At 45.8% G+C, this 24,635-nt stretch overlaps 1 protein-coding gene across 6 annotated transcripts in view; it reads left to right on the forward strand.

The window, feature by feature from the left end:
* The window catches only part of KLC1 (kinesin light chain 1), a 405,752-nt gene that overhangs the window by 200,893 nt on the left and 180,224 nt on the right, over positions 1-24,635 (forward strand). For all 6 annotated transcript variants that reach the window (XM_086937867.1, XM_086937865.1, XM_086937866.1 and 3 more), the window contains exon 6: positions 11,508-11,595. In XM_086937867.1, coding sequence (XP_086793993.1) covers positions 11,508-11,595 — 88 coding nt within the window. The remainder of the gene's footprint in view (positions 1-11,507; positions 11,596-24,635) is intronic.

Here is a 24,635-nt window from a genome sequence, read left to right on the forward strand (position 1 = left end):
ATCAATCGGCGTCTTTCTCTCGCCAATCTTCCTGTGGTAGACCGGGGCGTCAGGGTAGAGATACCTCTAAACGCCAATAGTGTCTTCCTGGCTCTCTCTACTGGTCCTTCACCTCTTGTTCCAAAGATAGGGGGAAGGATTACAAATTTTTTCGATTGCTGGAAGATTATAACCACAGATCAGTGGGTCCTACAGATCGATCAATTTGGCCATACATTAGAATTCCAAAGCCTATCACCTCCAAGAGCCCCTCGCGCCACAGAATAAAAACATCTGCATCTTCTCCGTCTCGAAGTCTCTCATTTACTCACCAAGGGAGCAATAGAACTAGTGCCACTCTCGCAAAGACGAAGAGGATTCTATTCCAGATTATTTCTCATTCAGAAGACGGAAGAAAAGTGGTGCCCAATCTTAGATCTGAGGGAGCTAAATACCTATCTCATAAAACTCTCCTTTCGAATGATCTCTCTTCAAGACGTCTTACGTCTTCTAAACCCAGGGGATTACATGGCGACTCTGGATCTCCTGGACGCATATTTCCACGTTCCGATCCACCCAGCTCACAAGAAATACTTACGCTTCACAATAGCCAAGAGCCACTTTCAGTTCAAGGTCCTGCCCTTCGGGCTCAGATCCGCGGATTTTCACAAAGGTATTGGCCCCGGTAGCGGCGTTCTTAAGGAAACAATCGCTGGAAGTTTTCCCTTACCTAGACGATTGGTTGATAAAGGCTACGTCTTCTCAGACAACGTCAAAGGCAGTCGAGAATTGCATCCAACTTTTCAGATGCCTGGGTCTGGAGCTTAAGAAGGACAAGTCAGTCGTTGTTCCATCCAGGAGGGTCAAGTTCTTGGGCTCCATTCTGGATAAAAAATATTGCAAAGCTTTTCCTTCGGAAGAGAGGCAGAAAAAGCTAATCTCCTCAGCAATCCGGTTACAAGGAAGAAGATCCCTATCAGTTCGTCTTTACAAGTCTTTTCTAGGATTGATGTCATCTTGCATACCATTAGTTCTGCATTGCAGACTACGAATGCGCCCCTTGCAAGAACAACTAGACATGCAATGGCGCCAGGGGGAAGACTCTTTCGAGGACAAGATAAAGGTCACACCTCTCATTCGGAAAGCAGCAGGTTGGTGGGCTGTCAAGAAGAATTTCTCGAAAGGTCTCTCTTTCAGAATGATTCCATCCCCTCTGGTACTAACCATAGACGCATCAATGGAAGGCTGGGACGGAGTCTTACCAGATCTCCAAGTAAGCAATCACTGGAAGGCAGAAGAGCGTTGTCTTCATATCAATCTCCTGGAACTCAGAGCGATTCCTTGCAGGCTTTCAAACCGAGGGTTCAAAATAAAACTGTGCTGGTCAGGACGGACAAAAAAACGGCCATGCATTACATAAACAAGTAGCGTGGTACAAGATCCCTTCTGCTCTCAAAAGAGGCCCATATGTTATGGGAATGGGCGATTCTCCACAATGTAGTTCTTTCAGCAGAGCTCCTACCAGGCACTCAACACAACAGCAGACACCCTGAGTCGTCTAAAATCTTCCCGACGCGAGTGGGAATTAGATCAAGACACTCTGGAGGAAGTTTTTTGTTGTTGGGGAACTCCAACAATAGACCTGTTCGCGACTCCAGAAAACAGGAAATGCCAACTCTATGCAAGCAGGGATCGCCATCGAGGGTCGTTGGGGAATGCTCTTTCGATGTCCTGGTTAGGCGCATTTGTTTACGCCTTTCCTCCAATTCCCCTAATTCCACGGCTTCTCAGGAAAATAAAGATGGAACCTTGCAGGATGATCTTAATAGCACCAGCCTGGCCTCGCCAATTCTGGTTCACGGAACTCCCACTATTTCCCAGGATCATCCATATCACCTTTGTCCCATCCCATCTCTGTTGACCATGTCCCAGGGACAGGTGGTTCATCCAGACCCAAGCTCTCTCCATTTGAAAGCCTGGCTCCTGAGCACAGAGAACTCCACTCTATAGATATTCCTCAGGAATGTAGAGAGATTTTATCTCAAGCTCGCGCACCAAGTACGAATAAGATTTACCGTGCCAAATGGGAACGTTTCTGCCTGTGGTGTTATCTGGAGCACATCCATCCATTCTCTTCAGCTCCTCATCAGATACTGCCTTACATTTTATTACTGGCTAAGTCCTGCCGTTCTCATTCTTCCATCAAAGTTCATCTGGTGGCTATTTCAAGGTACAGAAGGTCAACTTCGGGTCCATCTCTTTGGTCAGCTAGAGTTATCAAACAATTTCTGAAAGGTCTTTTCAGGGTTTTTTTCAGGGTTTTTCCACCAGTACGGCCGCCACCTCCTACCTGGAATCTTAATCTAGTTCTGGCTCATCTGATGACACCTCCGTTCGAGCCAATTCACAGAGCGGACTTGAAATTCTTGTCTTGGAAAGTAGCACTCCTTCTGGCTCTTACCTCAGCTAAGAGAGTGGGAGAATTTTTCTCCATTCTGGAACCTTTTCTACAGTTCAAGAAGGATTCTATGTTTTTAAGGACCAATCCGAAATTTATCCCAAAGGTCCCTTCTGATTGCCATTTGAATGAACCTGTGGTTCTAAAATAATTTTTTCCTCGTCCTACGACGCCTGCAGAATGATGTCTTCATTCCTTGGATGTCCAGAGATGTCTCAAATTTTATCTTGAAAGGACGAAGGATTTTAGAAAATCTTCTCAAACTTTTTGTGGCTTTTATGTGCACCACGGAAAGGACTTCCTCTCTCAAAGCAAGGGATTTCACGCTGGATTACAAGCGCGATTAATTACTGCCACACGACGGCAGGAAAACCACTGGAGAGACGGGTACGAGCTCACTCCACAAGATCAGTTTCATCTTCAGCCGCTCTCTTCGCTGGAGTCCCTATAAAAGACATTTGTAGGGCAGCCACATGGAGCAGTGCCCATACCTTCACAAAACATTACTGCCTGGACTCTTTCATGAGGAGCGAAGCGGCAGTAGGACAAGCAGTACTGAGGAATCTTTTCCAATGAGAGGTGAGCTTTCCCTTCTATCCCTCCTTCCTATGATTGCACATTTTGTATCGCATACGTTTTCTTACTAAGTATATATGCTTATAGGAGACTGTTTATGCTGGAATGTTGGGATACGATTGTAACAAAATGTTCATTGGTGATTTACTGCTAGCTACTCTGATACAAAGCATGGGAATCTATGAAAGCTCCAAAACTGGGGCAAGAAAACAAGTTACTTACCTGTAACTTTGGTTCGCCAGTATTGGTAACTTTCATAAATTCCCATGTGCCCACCCTCCTCCCCGGGGAAAGCTCAGCCTTCAGCAAAAGTGGTTACTGTTACACAACGGCTGCGAAAATCTGAGGCTCTCTCCTGAGGGTTCTATGGGGTGAGGCTAATCTGATTGATTGTTGCAAAGTTTTGGTCTCTATGATCACCCCACTTTCTGCTTCACTGGTTTTCGACTTAATGTGGCTGTGGGCCTGCTAATCAGACCCACAGCCCAGCTGCTCTCTCTCTAAACTCACTACAATGTACTTTAGGTGCATTACCAATTGGATACTCGGTCACCTTTTGAGCCCCTGTACAGTGTACTATAGGTACCCAGGGCATAGGTGCATCCAAGGCCTACCAGGGGCTGCAGCATGTATTCTGCCACCCCTGGCTTTCCAGTCACATTGACACAACTGGCTGATCACTCAGCTGGGGCAAGGTCGTGTAATCACCCCTTGCTTAGATATAGTATTCCTATATCTAACCTTATATCTAGACACATATATACCTATAAGTCACTCCTATGGCAGGCCTTAACAATCCTGGAGGCAGAGTGCTTGGTTTTATGTGAGATGGTGCTCTAGCATGAGCTGAGCCTGTCTGCAGCTTTCGGAACCATGTCCTTATAGCTGTTCTAGGATACAGCCATACCATATACTCTTAAGTGCATTATGAACCTCGCGGTTAAATGCTAACTCTGGTTTGGCTTTATCAAAACATGTCGAGTAAGGTGTCATACGCTTTGGAATACTACCCCCTTGCCAGTTCTGGCGACGGGGGTAGCATTCCACCCTTCTAGAGGGAGAAGACATGTTGTTCCTACTAATCCCGGTTAAAGTTAACCAGAGCCTCAGCATCACAAAATGAATGCTGCTGCCACAGACACAAGTCTGACCTCCTGCTGCTGGGAGTCCTTCCAGCGAGGGAGGCTTGGACAATAGGTTTCCCGTCTTGGGAGGTGCTAGCACCACCCCAGACAGGCTCTTGTGTATTAGGGCAGGGAGGGCTGAAAAAAATGAGACACTGCCTGGGGCACACAAGGTGTCCCATGCTTAGTCCAGTTCAAACTGGTGCTGGGGCACTCCAGCCCCAGCTCTGGGCGCGAAACTGGACAAAGGGAAAGGGGTGTAACCACCCCCTTCCCTGGTCCCACCCATAGGAGGGACCTAGCAGGTAAACCAGCCCCTAGATTTGGTATAGGTAGGAGCTGAGTCCCAAGACTTTAGATTTATCCTGACTGAAACTCTGAAACGAAACTCTGGACCTTCGACGGTCTACTTTGCAAGAAGAAGACTGAAGAATCTCCCTTGTGGTCAAGGAGTGACCACCCTGCACAAGCAGGCACCATCCAGCGATCAACGGCTTGCTTTGTCGACGCTCCCGCCGGAGCCCGAGCGCAGAGCCTGACAAGAACCAGACTTGTAAATGTAAATGTAAATGTATTTGAGCTTATATAGCGCACAGCTACCCACAAAGGGTTTCCCGGCGCTTGCTTAGGGAACCCGTCCTGGTATTCCCCTGTGCGATACCCCCGGCAGGGTACCAACAGGGTGAAAGCCAGGCATCCCGCCGCGAGGGGCCGTTGTGGAGATTAAGCAAGCTATTGCCCAGAGTCGCAGAGTGTGAACCCGTGAGTCGAGAAGGCACCGGAGCGAGAATTATCGAGTCCGTGGAATTTTTGAGCCCAAGACCCGCCAAGGCGGGGAATCGAACCCTGGTCCACAGCCGATCTCAGCTTCCGGGTCTGCCGCCTCTAACCCCTGAGCCACACTTCTCCACACTTCCAGACTTCCTTCAGCCCTATCCACAGCCCCAGCAAAGCTGAGACCCGTGGAGGCGACGCGAGACGTGGGACCGGCCATCTTGAATAGTCAACGACTTGTCAGCATCCTCGAAGCTGTGCATTGGGGATTGAGAAGCCCGAGCATCATCTGCACCGAAGATCAGCCCTTCACACTCCACGAGTTCTGCTTGGGGCCCTTCTGGATTTTCCTGCTCTACGCGTCTGCCCGGTCACTTGCCCATTGGCTAGTGGCTATCTTGGCGACAAACCTTTGAATTTACACTGCTGGTCTGGTTGCTCCAGACTGGCCCCTGCTTTCCTGAAAAGAAGCAGCCCATCAGACCTTGCTGGTCTGATTAAGAAGCCAACTTCGATTCCTGCATGGGCTGCCTTTGCCAAGGCTTGTTGACTCCATTCTGGAGGCCGACACCGCCGACAGCGAGATCCTTCGTGGGACAGTCCGTGCCTGACTCCTGGTCGTCGTCGACGCCTCCTGGTCCACGTGGCTGCAGAGACAAGCTTCACGACATCACCTGATTGCTTCGCGACATCGCCTGGTTCCTTCCTGGTCACTGGCTAGTGACCCAGACTCTGTCCCTTCTGCTTTCAGGTACTCTTCATCCTCGATCCGCCCCGACACTTCTCTCCTGGTCGCCTGCAGCATCTTTCTTCACGGCTCCATAGGATTCAGCGACGAAACCCGACACACTTTGACACCTATGCACCCGCTTCCTGTGGGTGAGGTAACACAAGTACTTCGGTGCTCCTGTGGGTATTGACTATCCAACTGTCTAGGTTTCAAGTAACTTTCATCGAGTCCAGTCAGAAGTTCCCTAAAAGAACTAGTTTCTAACTCTTTCGTTCCCATTCATTCTCTATGGTAACTTGCGTGTGAGTAAAGACTCTGCACACGCCTCCCATGGGCCTCCTGCTTCCTATCCCTTGATAGTACAGCATAGCACCAGCGATTCCCTAGGCCCTAGGCCTATTCCTTTTTTGAGCAGTGGTACTTATAGCACTATTTTAGTATATGGTTTAGCGTGCCCCTAGGGCCCTACTGTATTTTGTTATGTGCTTGTGCCTCTGACCTCATAAAAAGTTCAGAGGGATTGTCTAGAAATAAATACATATATATTTTATATATATCCTGTGTGGTGTCCTTTCAATTGGTATTTAAAGGAGTTACATATGGTAAAACAGCTGGCTTCACAGGCCCTCTTGAGTTTAGCCTAAGACTGCTTTGTCCATGCTAGCACTAGGATAGCTGGTCTATAAGGTTGACTTTACAACCATCACCATAAGGGTTGTTTGGACTGGTGCACGGTGCTCACTAGAATTGTGAACATCATATACCAGGCCAATTTCTTACACTTGTCTCCCCTTTAACAAGGTCTTGACAGATCTTCTTGTGGGCTCCTGGGCCAGAAGAACAAGTTAACTACCTTTGTAATGCCTTTCTGATACACTGTATCTAACCGCAGATTCCCACCAACCCACCCTACTCCCCATTCTGTAGAATGGATGTTTAAGTCATAAGTCTGTTAATAAGATTATAACCTAAAGTCTGCACACTGCAGTAAATTGATTTTAATGTCTCTGCATCTGTCAGCGTAGACGGATGTGAGAAAGAAACAGACGTCAGTGCGCAGCCGTGGTACACATATAGTGGCCTGGAAATCATGTCCAGGGTGGAACTTACACGACGCGGGGAAGCACAATGTCATCTGTTGACGCATGAGGGAGTTGATACCAACTTTTCCTGATCCAGTCTAGCGCTTTGGGAAATTCACAATGTGAGGAGTCTGCGTTTAGATAGTCTCTACCAGGAAAGGTGTTACTGAAGCAAGTAACTTTTTCTTCTGTCTAGGAAATGCTAGTTAAAGTGCAGAAGCTCTTGGAAGTAGTGGGACAAAAGATTGTTGTGGTTGTTCAAAAATGCTGTACATTCTTTTGTGCAAAGGTGTGGAAGTCTCGTCATTCTCAGGACCTCTTTTTCCAAAATAATTATCCAGACTCTGCAGATTGAAAGGCGATTTACAGAGTGAAATGTGGAAACCTAGGAATTCAAGAGCCTAGCTTTAAATTTCTACTTGAGATAAGCAACTGAAAAAGTATAGTTATGAGAATTATTAAAGAGTAGTTCAGCTGACCAGAGCAGGAATACTTATTCGAGGAATACCATTCGGAGTGCCACTCTATGGACTTGAATTCTGATTACAATAGCCCTTCGCTCACTCACAGGCGAACAAAGTAACAAATGCAAAAATCTAATCTGGACTTGCCAAACATAGTGGGGGGAAGTCCAACCCCCTTTGTTCTGCTTATTACCTCACCTTCTGCAATTAACTCAGTAAAACCTATTGAGCCACCAGCATGAGTGTGAATATGTGGTTACCAACTTGTAATGGAACAGTGTTGGGCAAAGTGCTGTTTGGGGTAAGTTGAAAACCTTCTTCACTACTGCTGTTGCCATATAAGTGGTAGCACTAATGAAAGCCACGACATTTGGGAATTTATAAAATGCATAATCTGCACAACTTCTTTTGAATTTTACACATAAAATATTAATACAATAATGTTCTTAAAAATAAATGGCACCTGTCCTAACATTGGGAACATAGTTTATTACAACCTTCAATTGGTGCAAAAATATGTGAGCTTTGCTTTTCAACTCTAAAACCTCATTATACATTGCAGGCTCTTCTTGCACATATGTCTTACTTTGCTGGGTGGTTTTAGTGAACTTCATCCACACACATATTTGTCTGTGTCAATATCTGCACAGGTACAGTTTTCCTAATACCCCATGCTCCGCTTCGTATGATCTAACTTGGAATGTTATAGCCAGAAGAGTGCTGCATCAGACCTGAAACTCTTGCCGTCTGCTTAATGTATCAGGGGGTGATAAAGAGAGTAAATCTATCTCAATCCAGCCTTTTCTTCAGAGCCTCTGTGCTTCGGGACACGTCTCCCTCTGCTGGTTCCAAGAGTGATACTAACACCTTATCGCCCCTTTATTGACTTCCCTTAGCTGCCCTCGCTGGAATCCAAAATTACTTTCTCAGAACATTTGAATTACCCCGGAATAAGGATTTCCTTGCATGGAGAGATTCTTCCTTCCATCACTTTACATCTGCTTTGGCTTCTGAAGACCAGAAGACCCAAAATTCTGATGTTTGCTGCTTACCCAAGTAATCCTTTTTTCCAACTTCAACCCAAAATCTGCAGAATCAAAGGACAGAATACAGTTTTAAACCTTGTCGTGTTTTATAGGTTTTGGATTTGGTCATCCAGGTTTTCTGCAAATGTTGACTCCTACAGAATTCCCACTTTGCAGGCATGCTTGGCAGCCTTGACCGGGGTGTGTTTAACCCTTATTTTTAATGTATTTGCATTTGTGTTCAGGCTTGCCACTTTGCTTTGTAATATTTCAAGTGAGACCAGGCAGGTCTTGTTCCTTTTTGGAAGGCCTTCCATTTCCTGCTCGTCGAGATTTAATTCCTGCAGTTCACCTATTCAGATTGTGGGCTATAAAGAAAAAGATTTTAGAATCAGACTGAGCAACTCTTTTACCCTTTGGTCTTGCCCTGCTTGACTACCTCTAATTTTAGCCTCTGTTTATTGAGCTCTTTTAATGTATAAGTCCACTAGGTGGAACTGGGCTGTAGACTTCTCTAGACCATATATCTTTAGTAGCATATTCCAAACCCTTGTTCCAAAATGCACCTTGCCCCAGTGCCGCTCTTCGCTTCACAGCCATGCTTTTTTTGTTCAGGTGAGAATCCAGATACCGGAGTCTTCTCTTTCCTTGTATAACTTGAGTCCAACCTGTTGTCCTCCTTCCAGGTCTATCCTACATCTTAGAGAAGCCAATTTTCCAGAAACCATAAAGCAGTGGCTGCATATTGTTCTTTGCTCAGACATCTCTGCCTCAGTGTGTGGATGTACCTCCCGTATTCCATAGGCTCGCCAGCCCCAAGAGACATTCTCGGTCCGGGTCACTATGATTAACACACAAGTGAATCTTCGATCATGAATGCTATGGCGTGTGCTAGGAATACTCTGATTTTGTGACTCCAAGAGCAAGTCTTACAACTCCTCCAGTCATTATGAACTCTGATGTCTCGTTGTTACTGTGCTCATTACTCCATGGCCAATTGAGTCAAGAAGAATAGACCCCATTGATGGCTCAGTCCTAAAGCCATCCTGGAATCTGCCTGGTTCTACCTCCAGTTAGCTAGTTCTTCAGACAGACAAAAAGTGTTTTCTTAATTAGGGGGTTAGTGCTTCTTATGTCCTCCCATCTTCTTTCTAGGCATTATGGCAGTAAAAATGCATTTTATAACTGATTTAATCTGCACCATTAGCTAGTTTTGAAGTGTTTTCTACTTGTCCAATTGCTTTTACTTTGGAATTCTATCTGTAGACTTGCCATTCAAGGTCTGCCTGCAGATTACAGTCTTCATTCTGGTAGCGGCTGAGATATGTTTACATTAGAATAAGGGAGTGATCATTAAAGATTCTGTGTTTATGGCTTTGCTCAGAGGAGGTTACAGAAGGGCATCCTTTAAATTGAAGGGCATAGCAATTGAGTTATATTTTAAAAGTTCTCTGAAAAGTGAAAGAATATATTACTCCGTGTAGAGTGGAAGCAACAGGGAGTACAAAGGAAGATATATCTAAATCTTGAAAGGGTACATAGTGAGTCAATTTGTGTAGATAGACAGTATACTTGAGGATTTATGGATAAGGCTTAGGAGTTGCAAAATAGTCCAGCATGTTGAGGAGTAGTTCATTCATCAGTATACTTGTACAGGAAACATGGTAGGTGAGTAGAAGCATGCTTTGTTGATGAAGGGCAGGGAGGATCATGGATCAGGGTTGAGGTGGTGAAGTTAGAGATTTATTTTACGGATAAAATGAGCCTAGAATTTGGAATGGGGAGCTAAGTAGGCGAGTAGGATATAAATTAAGGTGATGGAAAGTTTTTCCATTAAGTGGACGGGGAAACATATCATCTCAGAGTTAGCATTGTCAAATCAGCTATCACAAGTAATAGAGAGTCTACTGGTCAAATAGGTTTGAGTTAATTAGGGAAGAGCAACTGCGTCTGCAAGGATTGGCCAGTGAGGAATAGATTTGAGTGCTTCAACTGGAGTTGAAGCCAAGTTGTGGTGGGGAAATGGATCTGGAGAGAATAGTGCTACAAAGCTCTCAATAACTAGGCCAGGCTGCTTGATACTTAGATGGGATAATAGTTGGGAGAAGTAATTGCGGAGGCAGGAGATATCCGCAAGCCATACATTTTAGAAGGGTGGAGGGAAAGGGATTGTAGGCAGTGAGCATGTCATTAAAGTACACTTTCCCAGGCAATAAACGTTCAAGTACAGTAAAAAGAACCATTTTGATAGTGTTGGATTGGGAAAGTAACCATATTTTAGCATAGGCCAAAATGTCAGTATGAGAGCTATATGAAGAATAATTTTACTCATTTTAAGTTCATATTCTCTAACCTGCTTTTAACAGTTGTATCCCCAAATCCTGTCTATCTTTCTAGATTACATTTCTGATAAAATTTACAAGACTAGTTGAATGGTCTTGTAGATCGGAAGGATCTAAGGAATAAAACCATTGAAAAAAATATATTTTTTTAAACATTTGATTAATACAATTACACATCAGTACCTCACTTTTAGCATTCCCCGGCCACAGGTTTACATTGCATCCCATAGGCGAGACATCAATGGCCCATTATATCTAATCTTTGAACAGTAGTTAGATCTCTCCTCCTTCCATCGATCTCCCCGCCACGGCCCCTCGAGCTTGTGTAGGGTTACATATATTTCCCCTGACATTTTCTATTTTTGTTATGGTCATTTTTAGCTAAATGATCTTCTTGCCTGAAAAAGTGTTTCCTTTGTAACCATGAATAAAAAACTTGAACCCTCTTAAGAGACTGTAGCACTTTATTTAGGCATTCATCAATCCATTGAAATAATAGAGTAACCCTCCGCACACCATCTGGTAGAACGCCAGGAATAACGGTAATTGACTTGAACATTCTCCCATCCAAATGTTGTTGCAAAAGGATACTGTGTGCAAGCAACTATTTTCGTCCAGACCACTTACTGCGACACAGCATTTCCCTACAGTTTGGTTTAAAAGCTTGTATAAATTATTTCTAATTGGTTACTCCGTTGCAGGTTAATTTCAGTTTTTGGTTTCCTATTTTCATTCACAATTTAGTATTGGAGATTCCAAGAAACACTATACATTAAATGCAAAAATACTTTAACAAATGTGATAAAATATACGATTGGTAACACAGTAGTTGTGTAGTGAGAGCGTATAGCAGTAGAAGCTTGCTTGGACTATAATGAAAAAAGAGGAACAAGCATGTTTGAAGTTGTCTCTGTGGTGTAGACATTGCTAACTGTGGCTTTGTTCTAATCTAGGGACCAGAACAAATACAAAGATGCAGCAAATCTCCTGAATGATGCTTTAGCAATCCGCGAGAAGACTCTGGGAAAAGATCACCCTGCGGTTTGTATACCTTTTTTGTTATTTCCAAAAGGCCGACTTCAGATATAATTTAAGCATTTAGAGGGGTTTGAAGGCAAAATATTGTAAGGGCTTCTGCAGTTTGTTCATGCTGAAATAGCATCCATTATGCTACATTTCTTTGCCAGCTAAGTGGTAATCGTTGGTTATTGCCCCTAATTATATTGACTTGGACAATGCCATTCTGATGTTTTGTTAACTTTTCAACTGAATTTATCAGACCAGTTTATCAGTAATTGGATCTGATACAAGGCTGCTGGAGCCAATATTATAATACTAGTAAGATTCAGAATTGATCTTCCATTACAAATAGCACCTTTCCAGAGTGACCACAATAAAGGTTTCTTTCAGTGAACACCTCTACAGAGAAATATACATGCTTTGAACTTGTAAAAAGAAAAATTGATTTACTGAAAATATTTCACCAACCTCTACTAAATGTAGTTTAGCACTAAAACAAACCTTCACCCTATTCCTAAACCAAACTCTAAATTGAACGTTAACAGTTATGTCAATTCTTATCTGACACTAAACCGAATCCTTACTCTGTCCCTGAACATTGCCTTAAACCGTAACCCTTATGTTATTTCTTATACAAAGCTGTCCTTTCAAAGGGGCTTTCCACCCTTTATTTAATTATCTATTTCCATACTAATCTAGACATACATATGTTCGCCTCATGTGTAGCTGTAGATACACATACTGTGCATACTCCCGGCATCTAGAACGTGTGTGCAACTTGTTTTTCTTCAAAGAAGTCTTCGTGTTACGAGGTATAGTGACTCCACTTATTGCTGGTAATTTGCATGTTCATCAGCTCCATTGTAGATTGTTTTTTTGTCACCGGGATCGGATGTGTTTGACTGAGCTCCTGTTAATTACGGTCTTTGAGGCCTCTTTAGTTAATCTACACCCGCTGGTAAAAACAATTGCTGTGTCTACTGCCATTTTGGTGTCAGCGTGCTACCTGTCTCTTTCAACAAAGATCCCTCTCATCCTGGTGGCTCCCACCTGGGCCACACATCCTTTGTTCACCACTCTCTTCGACATTTCCCTGGTGCCTCAAAGAAGCTGCCCAACTAGCCAGACTTTCTCACACAGAGCCAGGGCACATGAAGACAGGCAGACGCCAAGTAGCTACATCTTGTGATTGGGCTCCTGAGATCTTAGAATTTGGCTACCTCAACCTACCTCCAGAGTATATGTCCATCCTTAAGGAGGCCGGCATGCCTGCATTGAGAGCCTACTGTGCAACCAAATGGAAGAGCTTTGTGCACTTCTGTATTTCCAAACACATTAACCCTCTCCAAGTAGCCGTACAAGACACTGTCTGTTATCTGCTTTACTTGCAAAAATCAGGCCTTGCTTACGCTTCCATTAGACTTTATTTGGCCACAGTGACAGCTTACCTTCAGAATAGGCAACACATTTCCCACTTCAGGGTTCCCGTCATTAAAGCCTTTGTGGAAGGACTAGAGTCATTCCATCCAAGGTACTGCCTGACCCCACCTAGATCCTCAACATAGTTCTTACCAGACTAATTGACTTCCTTTTAAACCACTTCGCTCACGCCCTTTGGAGTTACTTTCCTGGAAGGTAGCTTTCCTAGGGGCACTCACCTCCCTCGGGCATGTGATTGAGCTTCAGGCTCTTACCCTAAAAGAAACTTCCTTTCAAGTTCACACCGATAAAGTAGCCCTTAGGACAAAGCCCAAATTTCTCCCCAGGGTAACCTGTTCTTTCCACCTCAATCAAACTGTCAAACTCCCAGTTTTCTTCCCACATCCAGAGTCCATAGCAGGGAAGGCTCTTCACACACTAGATGTCAAAAGGGCCCTCATCTAGTATATTAGGACAAAAGCCTTCTGCAAGACACAGCACCTCTTTGTGTCTTGTTCCACACCAAATAAAGGCTGTGCTCTCTGTAAATCAGGTATAGCATGCTGATAGGTCAAATGTATCCAGACCTGTTGCACCCAAGCTGAGAGACCTTTGCCTATCACTCCCAGTCCCCACTCTGTCTGCAAAAAAAGGGCCTCTATTCATTTCTTTAGTAATATCCCTATAGCTGACATCTGCCAGGCAGCTACCTAGTCAACTCCATGCACATTCACAAAGCATTTCTGTATGGATGTATTAGCAGGCGAACAAGCTAACGTTGGCCAGGTATAATTTTCTATTCCTCTGCCACATCCTCCAGCCAGCCACCGCTTAGGGTAGAACTGCTTTACAATCCATGCACAGTATGTATATCTACAGCTACACCGCCCAAGACTGGAAAATGTTACTTGCCCTGTAAGCATTATTCATGGCATGTAGTGCTGTAGATTAACATGCACCCACTTTATTCCCTGAAAGCATTTGAGTGTTGCAGATGGCCTTCCTTTATTCTTTGCATGGTCATCTTCTTTAACCCTATGCTCCATTTCCATCCTCACTTGCCATTCGGAAATACAATCTAACAATGGAGCCACTAAACCAAGTGACTTGAAGACTTCTTTGAAGAAAAACAAGTTGCACACACCCAAGCCCAACACTAGATGGCTGAAGTATGCACAACATGTGAATCTACATTACTGCGCCCGACAAACTGATACTTACAGGGTGATGAGTAGCATTTTACTTTAATGGGTTCTGTTCAGCATATGAATTTTAAATCGGTTTTCTGGCAGGCAACCTTTCACTGGCGTCATTTCACTGCAAGTGTATTTCTCCGGTTTAACAGTATTTCTTTTTACATGTTTTTAGTCTAATGATATAATCCCACCAAAAGTGCCAGTGCCAAAGCCTGGCAAATATTCAAAGCTGGCCTTAATTTCAATGTTCATTTTCTATTGGTCTTGCTACTGGATTCTGCCTTTTTTGTGTTTTTCTTTGTTCTAAGACTTTTTAAACTCATGTTGACTATTAAACTCAACAGGACACTGTTTTGCCTTGGCTTGTTCTTAAACTGACAGGTAGGAGACCATACTATCCTGCTGTCTTATGCTAAATCTTTATTGAACTGATGATGAATGTTACTCATCAAATTGACCATGGTGCAAACATATTAAAGGCTGATTCACAATCCTGGTTGCATGTGTGTTCAAATCTATTTGGAATATGTTACAGTGATCTTACAGATTTGCAGGAAAGCGATTATAAAATGGGGAGATGCTTTCATGCTTCTGCTGACAAAATCATGTATAATCTATGTAATTATGCCTCTCATTTGCAGATATAGTTCAATTCATTGCACTTTGAATTATTACATTTGCTACAATTTTCATTGTATTGAAAATTTGTGACGAGTGTGCATTTTCATAAATTTTTTTTTTTTTTTTTTTTTTTGAAAACCTTTATTGTGCTAAGAGACAGTACAAATACGGGCCCACAACCATCCGGCCGGCCACGGTCACACATTCGGCACTGGTGCACACAATACGATGCCATGGTAATGCGGCATGTCAATGGCTGCAGTGTAAGAGTAGACTGGTAAACGCCGTCATACCTCGGCCCAGGAGCAATGTAGGTTAATTTTCAAAGTATTTTGTTTGCGCAAATAGTAAAGTCAGGTCATACTGCTCCGAACTTAAACAACTAAAGAAATAGGCAAGGTCCATGTAGGCGGGACTCGACAAAAACATCTACATCCGGCAAATCGATTTACAACATGGAAGTCCCGACCAGAGGATGGCAACAGGATAGTAAGACCACAGGAAGCCATCCAGCAACCCATCTCCACTGCCATCACCACCCACCCCCCAGTACTCCCGACATGGGCCTAAGAAAGAAGGGAAAATCAAAAAGAGCAAAAAAGGTACCATAGAAAGGAAAAACGCAACTAATAAGTAACCCCCCACCCTACACACATGCAGAGGCTATGGCTTACCCCCCTCTAGCAGAGTGTCTGTCGCCCCGTAAACCCGAAATATAGAAGGAAGAGAAAGAAAGAAGAAGTGAAAGCGAAAGTGAAGATAAGAGTAAAGAGTTAATTCCAATCAGGATGATGGGGTTTAATCGCAAAATAAAGATCCAAAGTGAGTCCATAGCAACAGGTCCGGGAGGAGATGAATCAGGGCAATGCAGGTGGGACTCATACGGGGCAGCAGTCTCAGGGAGGACTAGCAAACATTATTCAACAGGCAAGCGATCGCACTCAATGGTATCAGGATAGTGAAGAGCATAGCAAATGGCGATCACAAAACGCTACCCCAAAAGCACCCACTCCACCCACAGACCCAAGGAAGGAGCGATGAAAGATCTAGCCAGAAGAAAAGTGCAGGAAGAAAAAGAGAGGAAGGAAGAAGGAAGAAAGAAAAATGAGGCCCATAGAAAGAAAAAACCAACAAGAAGATATACCCCCCACCCTACACACATGCAGAGGCTACGGCCTACCCCCCCCCCTAGCAGAGTGTCTGTCGCCCCAAAGAGTACCCGAAATATAGACAAAGAGAAGGAGAAAAGCAAGGAAAAGAATAAAATGTCACGGTTGATCGGAGGAGGGCCAAGGATGAATGTGATCAAAACATAGTCAACACCTGCGGCCACCCAACCCCCGGCCCCACCCTAACACCCATACAACCCATACCTCCAGCAATCACAAGTCCCAGTCTCAATCTTATATGTCCCGGTGTGCAGCAAGAAAGTCCCCATCCTCAGCCTTGTCCCCTTCGAATCCGTAGCCCAATGGAAACTAGTCGCAGCGCAGCCAGTATGGACGAAATGGACCACCTTGGAGACCTTCGTGAAAGTTGGGGTGCAGGAGACAAGGCAAACTGGATCGTCGCTTGGCTGTAAGGAACCAGGGGACGTACCATCGCTAATCCACGGCTAAAGCTCCAGGGGGCAGAACGGTGTATAGGTTCCAGGATAGCAGCCGGCCGGTGCATAGAGAGCAAGTCCAGGAGGGCGCCCGGCACCATGGTACCCGTGAACAAAAGAAGTGGGCGAGGCGGCGACGGGGGCCCGAGCCCCGGCAGCCCAAGAGAGGCAACGTCGTCAGACTCCTCCAGAAAAGGACCGAGGAGTACCGCAGCGGGTCCCGGGACACGTCCCTCCGCCACCGATCCGCACCCCAATTCGGGCAATCCTCCGTCAGTCGGCTCAGGGTATGGCGTAACGCCCCGCTCTGGAGAGTCATCTTGGCCAGCCAACCGGGCCCCATCGAGCCGGGCCCCCAAATCGGTAGCAGAATCACGAATGGCCAATCTCAGGTCCCCAAGTGCCGCCAGGATATCACAGAGCCTCAGCGGTGGATGGAGAACAGAAGGTGCTGCTGTGTCCGCCATCTTGGGTAGTCTGCCATGGAGCGCCCTCGGGATCGAGCCCCCGGCATCAGCCATCGACATCAGGCAATCCATGAAGCCACCTGTGAGACCCCGGCGGTGCAGAAATCGTGAAGGCAGCCGAGTCTGAAGAGGCGAGAGTGCTAGGAGCAACTGTGGCGCTGGGAGATCCACCGGCCGGAGCAGGGCGCCTGCTGCTGAAGATGGCGACCGCTGCTACAAATTGCCACAAAGGAACAGTCCCGGACCCTCGCAGCCGGGCCGGGATACAAAAAGCAGGAGCCGGCCACAATGTTGCATTCGAATCGCGCTGGGCTGCTGGCAAGAAGAATGCTGCTGCGAGAATCACACCAGCGCCGAGCTCCGGGGCCGGTGTCCCAGCTCCTCCTTCTCCGCAGCGGCCGCCGCCATCGCAATAGCCTCCGGCCGTCCCCACGAACAATGGCCCGGCCGTTCCCTTTGCCGAAGGCCGGAGCGGTGACCGGGGTGGAGCTCCGCTCTGACAGCTCCGTTTCGGACCGGGGACACTGCAACGTGGTCAGGAGAGCAGCGCCGGGAAACGTGTTACCAGGAGGCACAGGATTTCAAACAGGATCACAACGAAGGGCGCCAGGGCCGACGGAGCCGAGGAGCTAGGCGGCCATCTCGGCTGCAGGCTAGGCTCCTCCGCATTTTCATAAATTAAACTTTCTTTCTAACTCCGTTCACCTACACTCAGGGTTATGGTGACTTTCTTTTTTATTACTCTGTGTGTGTATCTCCATACCTTTTTTCATCCAATTGCCAGAATTCATGCAATATATACAATATTGAGTACAATCCAGGGAATTTTCTTAGTTTCACTCCCTTTTACTTTTTTCTTTCTTTATGTTTAGACTCCATCATTACATCACACTGGGAGGCATTTGTATACTAGTGATAAAAGTGTTGAGGTGGGTTAACATCACAACATTAAATGTCCCAGTAGGCAAGCCGGGGAGGTGGCTGTCGGCAAAGTTAAGTGAAATTCTCCTTTCCTAGACTGTCCACAATATCTTGTGTGAAGGATACACCAATGATGATTTAAAAAACCCATGTGACACTTTAAAGGTTTCTCATTGGTAGGTAAAATATTCTCTCAAATGAATCAATAAATACCACATCCAATTGTGTCCTGCTGTTACTTCTGTTAATTATTATTTAGGATTAAGTCCCCTGTGCACATAAAAAAAGTATTCAGTAAATACATTGTGTGAGGTATATAATATTGCAAAACCTAGGTAATGTTTAGTTACAATGTTTATTAATTGTTACTTTCATTTTTAAAACATTCACCATATCAGTTGTTTCAAAGGTCCAGTGTTTAAAATTCAAGCCCAGGTGTCCTTAACCACATAATTTCAGATATTCTCTTATGAGGTGGTGCTGCTGAAATGCTAATATGCTTATTTTGGAATGCTGCTCACTAAAATAGAAAGTCTGCTTCTTACATTGATTTTATATGAAGAAATCTAATGGATTCTGATTCAGCCTCATCACTCAGTAGGAGCTTACTTACCCTGTATAAGGACTGATATGATTGAATCTTTTTGGTGACAAGCATGTCAATTAGCTGTTGTTCTATGATGGGCATATTCTCTCCATATGTTCCCATTGGTGATTTTGGTAGGACTTTTAGATATGCCACAGATTTCCCACCTATGACATATGTTAGAAATATGAATGGTGCATTACACAGCACTAATTACATCTATGATCAGATACCAGATACGGTCAAATATGCTTGTAATACCCATAACTTGTTTCTTGAACTAATAAACTAAATGTAAGACAGGAAATGTTTACATACGTTTTTAAGAGATTACTGATTATTATTTGTGATGGAGAATGATTACACTACAATTGCAGTGGCATGTGAGTAAAATTTCCAGAACCTTGGGATTGGTCTGATGTGGCTTTAAATCCTGTGAGAGGCAGAAACACATTGACATTTTAAGAGGATGCTTGACTATAAAAAACTATGGAATAAAAGGGATGTTTTTATGAGAACTGAGTAAGTTTGGGACACATATAGGAGTTGTTTGAAAAGATTTATTGGCCTCTATATTTGAGTGAGCACTGAGGTGGAATTGATGTATGAAATTACATGCACAACTTAATTTGTATTTTAAACATGACTTTTGAGGCCATTGATTTGGTGGACGGTTTTAAATATATATATATATGACAACTAATTGATGAATGGATTGTGTCACTTAACATTAATACCTATGTTTTACAGTGTTAGCTTGTCATGAGGATATCATTTTCAGAAAAAATGACATTTAATGTGCACAGAGGATTTAATTCTGAGCAGTCGCAAATAGGTAGCAGCTGGCCACAATTTAATGTATTTCTTTATCCTTATGGGAAAATTGTTTTGTCTCCTGGTTTATTGAAGTTATCTCAGTTATCCTTCCTTTTAGTCTTCTCTTGAGATATCCTCTCTTTTTATTGCTTCAATCCTCATGATTTACTCGAATTTAGTCTCTGCACTTAAATGGGTGTCTCTTGCGATTTCTCTGGTTTGTTCTGCACAGCCCTAATTATTCCTCATGTGTGTGCTCACTTCTTTTGGTGACTCGAACTATTACTACACTTATATTGATGTGCTGACTACACTGTATATGTTTGCGGTTAGAGTGTTGTTTAGGGTAAACCCTGATTGTTGGTCCTTCACATCCCTCCCGTTTTTCTAACATTATGTTGGTGCAAGCCTACATTTTGTGTCTATCTTCAAGCTAGGGGATGGAGTTTTGCTCACTTTGCTCCATTTGGCCTAAAATTCCTTATGTTCACCTCTAAGCCCTTGATTATAATTAGGTGGAATTCAGTGTGGAGTCCGAATTACCACTACTGGCTGGTACCTACATAGGTTTTCATCTGTTACTAGTAGACCCATCGGGTAGGGGAATAACTGTCTGAACACAGAATTGCTGTGCGGAATTCCGAATGGTATTCTGTGTTCTGAGGGATATCACGCTTCCATTTACCACCTGCTCTGAGCAGATGGTACAGGCGAGCAGTGGCTTCTCTTTGGGTGGGTGTGGTTTGAGAGGGCAAGAGGTGAGGGAAATGTAAGAATAGTTTAGAATCGTTGGAGCACCGCATGCTCTCATCCTTGTCAAATAAAGCTTGGCATGGACGTTGGGCTGAGCCTTGACTTCTGTTGCAGCCAAAACCTAATGCGAGTTTTAGTGGCTAGAATATCCAGCTTGTAAAATCAGGTCGGGAGATCCTGCACTGGGAAAACCGGGAGCAGAACCATCATGCTGCTCGTGAGTAGGCGTAGCAGTATCCCAATTGGGGAGACTGCTCCAGCTGACTCGTATTCAGGCTCTTAAGCAGCTTAGTTTCCAGAGAGATGGGATTTACCTTCCCCAAGGTTAAGACCTTGGACCCACTTTGCGTTGTCAGGTGGATTTTCTACTGTGGATCTGCTGTCCCTTCTTAGGGCCCTGTGATTGCTACCTGTGTATGATGCTGGTCATTTAAAGCCCATGTGTACTTTGAACTTTTTCCTGGCACATGGCAGAAAACTAAATAATCATTTCTCAAGGCAGCGTAATGTCAAACTTTTATACCAAACTGTTGTCTGTACTTTTTTTCAAAATGATCTACTCATAGCTGTCAAACTCTTGATTCAGGAATGTAAATGTTGTCAGGCATTTAAAAGGGTGTCCCCATTACGGGGAATGAAGAATGAACACATTTCTTGGCGAGTTATATAGGTTTAAAAAGGTGAGTGATTCTACAAAAGTCCATTGAGGAATTTGATTGTCAGGTGGGTGAACAGAAATTAAAGGAGGGGGCCAATATCGCTTTTCCTTTCAGCACTTTTGCAGGATGGATAACATTTCAGGTGCACCCCACCCCCCACCAATCCCTGCAGCGTGAGCTGTGCCTACATTCCACTTTTATCGCACAGTATTTGCCCATAATGATGCCGTATTAACATCACACTCGTAAGTCTATACAACCACAACTGCATAACACTTGCGAGTCCATCCGACATAACCTGCCTCCTCTATCTGTGAAATTTCTTTGTTACAGTTCTGGTTTATTCTCCAAGTTAATGGCTAATGCACTATGTAGGAACTGGGGTCACCAGTTCCCCGGGGGTAGCCTGGCACGAGCAGGTAGGCTCCCGAAAGCTCAGGTGTTAAGTGACTACACAGCACACACAACCACTGAGACAATAAATGCACACGCAATGCGAAGTCCACACCAGTAAGTGTCTGATTCTAATCAATTATTTTATCTAAGACCAAAATCAAGGTGATCACTTTGCAAGGCATCCAGAACTCATTAGGACATCTCATTCAAGGTAATCTCGGCCATAAAGGTATCCACATCTGCATAAAACATTTCATCAGTACATGTCAATAACCATTTCATTGCAGGAATGAGGGGTGTACCTGAATAATCAATAGAGCATTTCTCCATAAACATTTCATCAAGGAGCAGCCTAGTAGATAACTGGAAGCATTTAGGAAACCTGGCAGTACCAGCTTTTCATTAGGAAGCAGGCAACCTCTCACTAGGCAGGAATAGGACTTTGTATGCCAGGCTAAGGCATTTCTTCAAGCAGGACATTACATGTAGATAACAGGTCATGACGTGTGAAACATTTCTTTAAAAAATCAGCATATTATCAGGCCGGGTGAGTCATGACATTAAGCAGGGATAAACAATGTAGTTCACCAGATTAGGCCATGAGGTACCTTTCACCCGGTTCAGGCAACCATGGCTTTGGGTCACCGTAGCTGTTCCCTCGGACTCAGGGGGCCGAATGTCTCTTTGCGGGCCCGGGCCCGATTTCGGGGGTCTAGGGGGCGAACAGGGCCCAACAACAGTTTTTCCCGAGGGGAGGGGCGGATTCGGGGCCTCCGGCTCACTCCTGGGAAGCCCTGCGTCGATGCAGGTCCTCCGCCCTCCCCCAGGGCTTTACCTTGGTTCTTCGGGCCGCCCCGGCCCCTAGCGAGGGTTAATGAAGATGGGGAGGGCTCCTTCTCTCCTTGGAGCCCTCCGGCGGAGGTGCGGGCCGTCAGGGGAGGCCCACGCTGCTCCCACGCTCTTCCTGGGGGCCTCCCGGTAGCCCTGGTGCAGCTCCGGCTTCTCGGCGTCTCTCACAGGCCGGGAGCCAATAGCAGGCCTGCTCTGGGGGGGTGTGTCGAGCGCCGGACGCCAATCACAGCGCGGCCGGCGAGGAGGTGGGGATGAGGCCCAATTGGATTGCTGCAATGGTGGGGGCGGGGCTTGACGCGCTCCCGTCACGTGAGGCGGATGCAGGCTTCAAGGCCTGTCAGGCCCAGCGCGACCTGACAGGAATCCCGGCGGCCCTCTCCTACACCGGGGGCCGCCGCAACGAGACACACAACAGGGCCGAGGTTCCCCGACGATCGCGGCGGCCTCCCCAAGGCTCCGGGGGCCGCCGCAAGGACCACACACATGATCGGGCCGGGTGTGGCCCACAGCACCACGGTGGCGGCCCTCTCCTGGCACCGAGGGCCGCCCGGGGAAAGTCACCACACTGACAGGGCAGCTCCGGCCACACGGACGTCCTGGGCTGCGGCGGTGAGTTCAGCAGCGCACTCGGGTCTCACAGCGCTACGGGGGCAGTTTCAGTCAGCGCTTCACAGGGGCACGATGGCGCTTGGAGTGTGTGGCACCTCGGGGCAGTTCACTTGGCTGGGGTAATTAAGACAGATACAGTGCTGCTCCAGGGGGGCGATTAGCAGGTTCACGCGCTTAGCAGGCAGTCAGGCCAGGGGGCGAGGCAGGACAGTGCAAGCCCCGATGGAGAAAGAGGGGCATAGAAGGGGCACAGAACAGTACCTGGTGGATCCCCAGCAGTCCTGGTAACACAAGAGGGTAGTCTTCTCGGCGCTTGGTTAATCTGGCGCCCTTAGGAGGTGGTTTCTCACAAAGGGGGGGGGGTGTTGGGTTGAAGGCTTGTCAAGTTTCTCAGGCCACTGTAGATGATCCCTGGGTTCCCCTCCCGCCGGGCCAGATCAGTGGGCTAGTTCCGGGTTCCTCACTCTATTTGGGAGGCAGCACCTCAGCCCTGTCTCTCCCAGTGGCAAAGGTCCCTGACTAGGCCCTACCGCCTAAATCTCCTGCGTGGGTCCCCCAGGTCAGTGATGCCCCAACTGACTAATAAAGTTTCCCTCCCTTCCTTATATATGCCCAGGTCAGGTGACCACTCTCTAAGGCGGCAAAAGTAGGCTCTGCCTTTCTTCTGGAAGGTGCCAGGAGCTTCCCCACTCCATCTATGGGCAGGCGATGGCAGGCTGGCATTGCAACAATGTTTGGGGTCCCAGCCAGCTCCTGGCAACTAGGGTGCTACTAGGAAAAAGACCACGCTGCAGTAGCAGGGGCATCCATGTTTGAAGTAGAGAGCACCTTAACATGGATTGGCCATGGAAAGGTGCCCGGAGACATAAGGCCCAACAAAAAAAAGGAGGTGGAAATATGAGGCAAGGGCGAGAAAATTAGGGAAAGACCACCCTAGGGCTGACAGGTCTAACACACTCCTTTACCCATTAAGTTCACGTTTAGTGCAGATGAACTGGCACTAAATGAGAAGTTGACATTGGGTACTGTGAACATTGCACATGACTACCTATCCATGAATCGATGTATTGCTACCTTCAGGAACCTATTGTGATTTAAATGGGCAGATAAACAGAGCCGAATTTGTTGCGATATCTTGATCCTCCCGTACTAACACAGTAAAGTCTGTGTCCCACACTTGCATTTGTATTATCTGGCCGCACAGTGACGGTTCACATATCATTGGTATCACTGATGCATGCATTCCATACGCCATTCTTGAAAAAGATCTGGCGGCGCTGACACTGTTGCGGGTGCTTCCCCCGTTAAGTCAACCATTAGACCCTAAGGATATATTAACTCTCTCCACCACAAGCTGGGCGTGGGGCAGGTTTGCTCGACTCCTCAACAGAGACATATTTATTCTCCTGCAATACCGCTGGCCAATAACCCGTGGCTTCCCATTACCCAAGAAAAGCTTGTTCAAAACACAATGACTTATCTTGCCCTCCACACGCTTGGCGACTTGTTCCCGAATGGCAAAGCATTCTCCTGTACTAAAGATTACCAGTTTCCCAACGCCACCTACATGGATCACTTTGTGCTCAGGTGCCTTCAAATCGCACGGTGTGCCAGAATTCCATCATATCCACTAGCCTCTGATGAATTTGTGCCACTTACACTAGTTATTACTGATACAAGAGGTGACAGACTCACATCCGAACAGTATTACACTTGCGAGAGCCTGCTACCAGTATGTGATTCCCAACTTGGAGACACCTTGGAAGCAGATCTGAGCCGATGCCTATCGGGCAAAATTTGGTGTGCCTGCCATGCGCAAACACGCTTAGTGTGTATCATCCACTACTATAAGGTCATACACTATAAGCTCTTATGCAGCGCTTACACCGCGCCTGCTTCGCTGGCACACATCAACACTTCCTGACCCTCTTACTGTCCCAAATGTTACGCCCGAGCTGCAGACTTCTCTCACTTAACCTGGGCATGCAGCAGTATTGCACCCTACTGGAGTGATGTCTTTGCCCGTCTCCCTTTAATGATAGGAGCTATGCTCCAACCTAATCCTCTGCTTTCCCTGCTGGTGTATGAGGATGTTCCTAAATGTGTGAGACATTTTGTTGCTATGGCATTTCTACTGGCCAAACGTGAGATAGCCCTACA

This window comes from Lissotriton vulgaris, chromosome 9, assembly GCF_964263255.1.
Source record: "Lissotriton vulgaris chromosome 9, aLisVul1.2, whole genome shotgun sequence".
In the NCBI taxonomy this organism is placed as follows: domain Eukaryota; kingdom Metazoa; phylum Chordata; class Amphibia; order Caudata; family Salamandridae; genus Lissotriton; species Lissotriton vulgaris.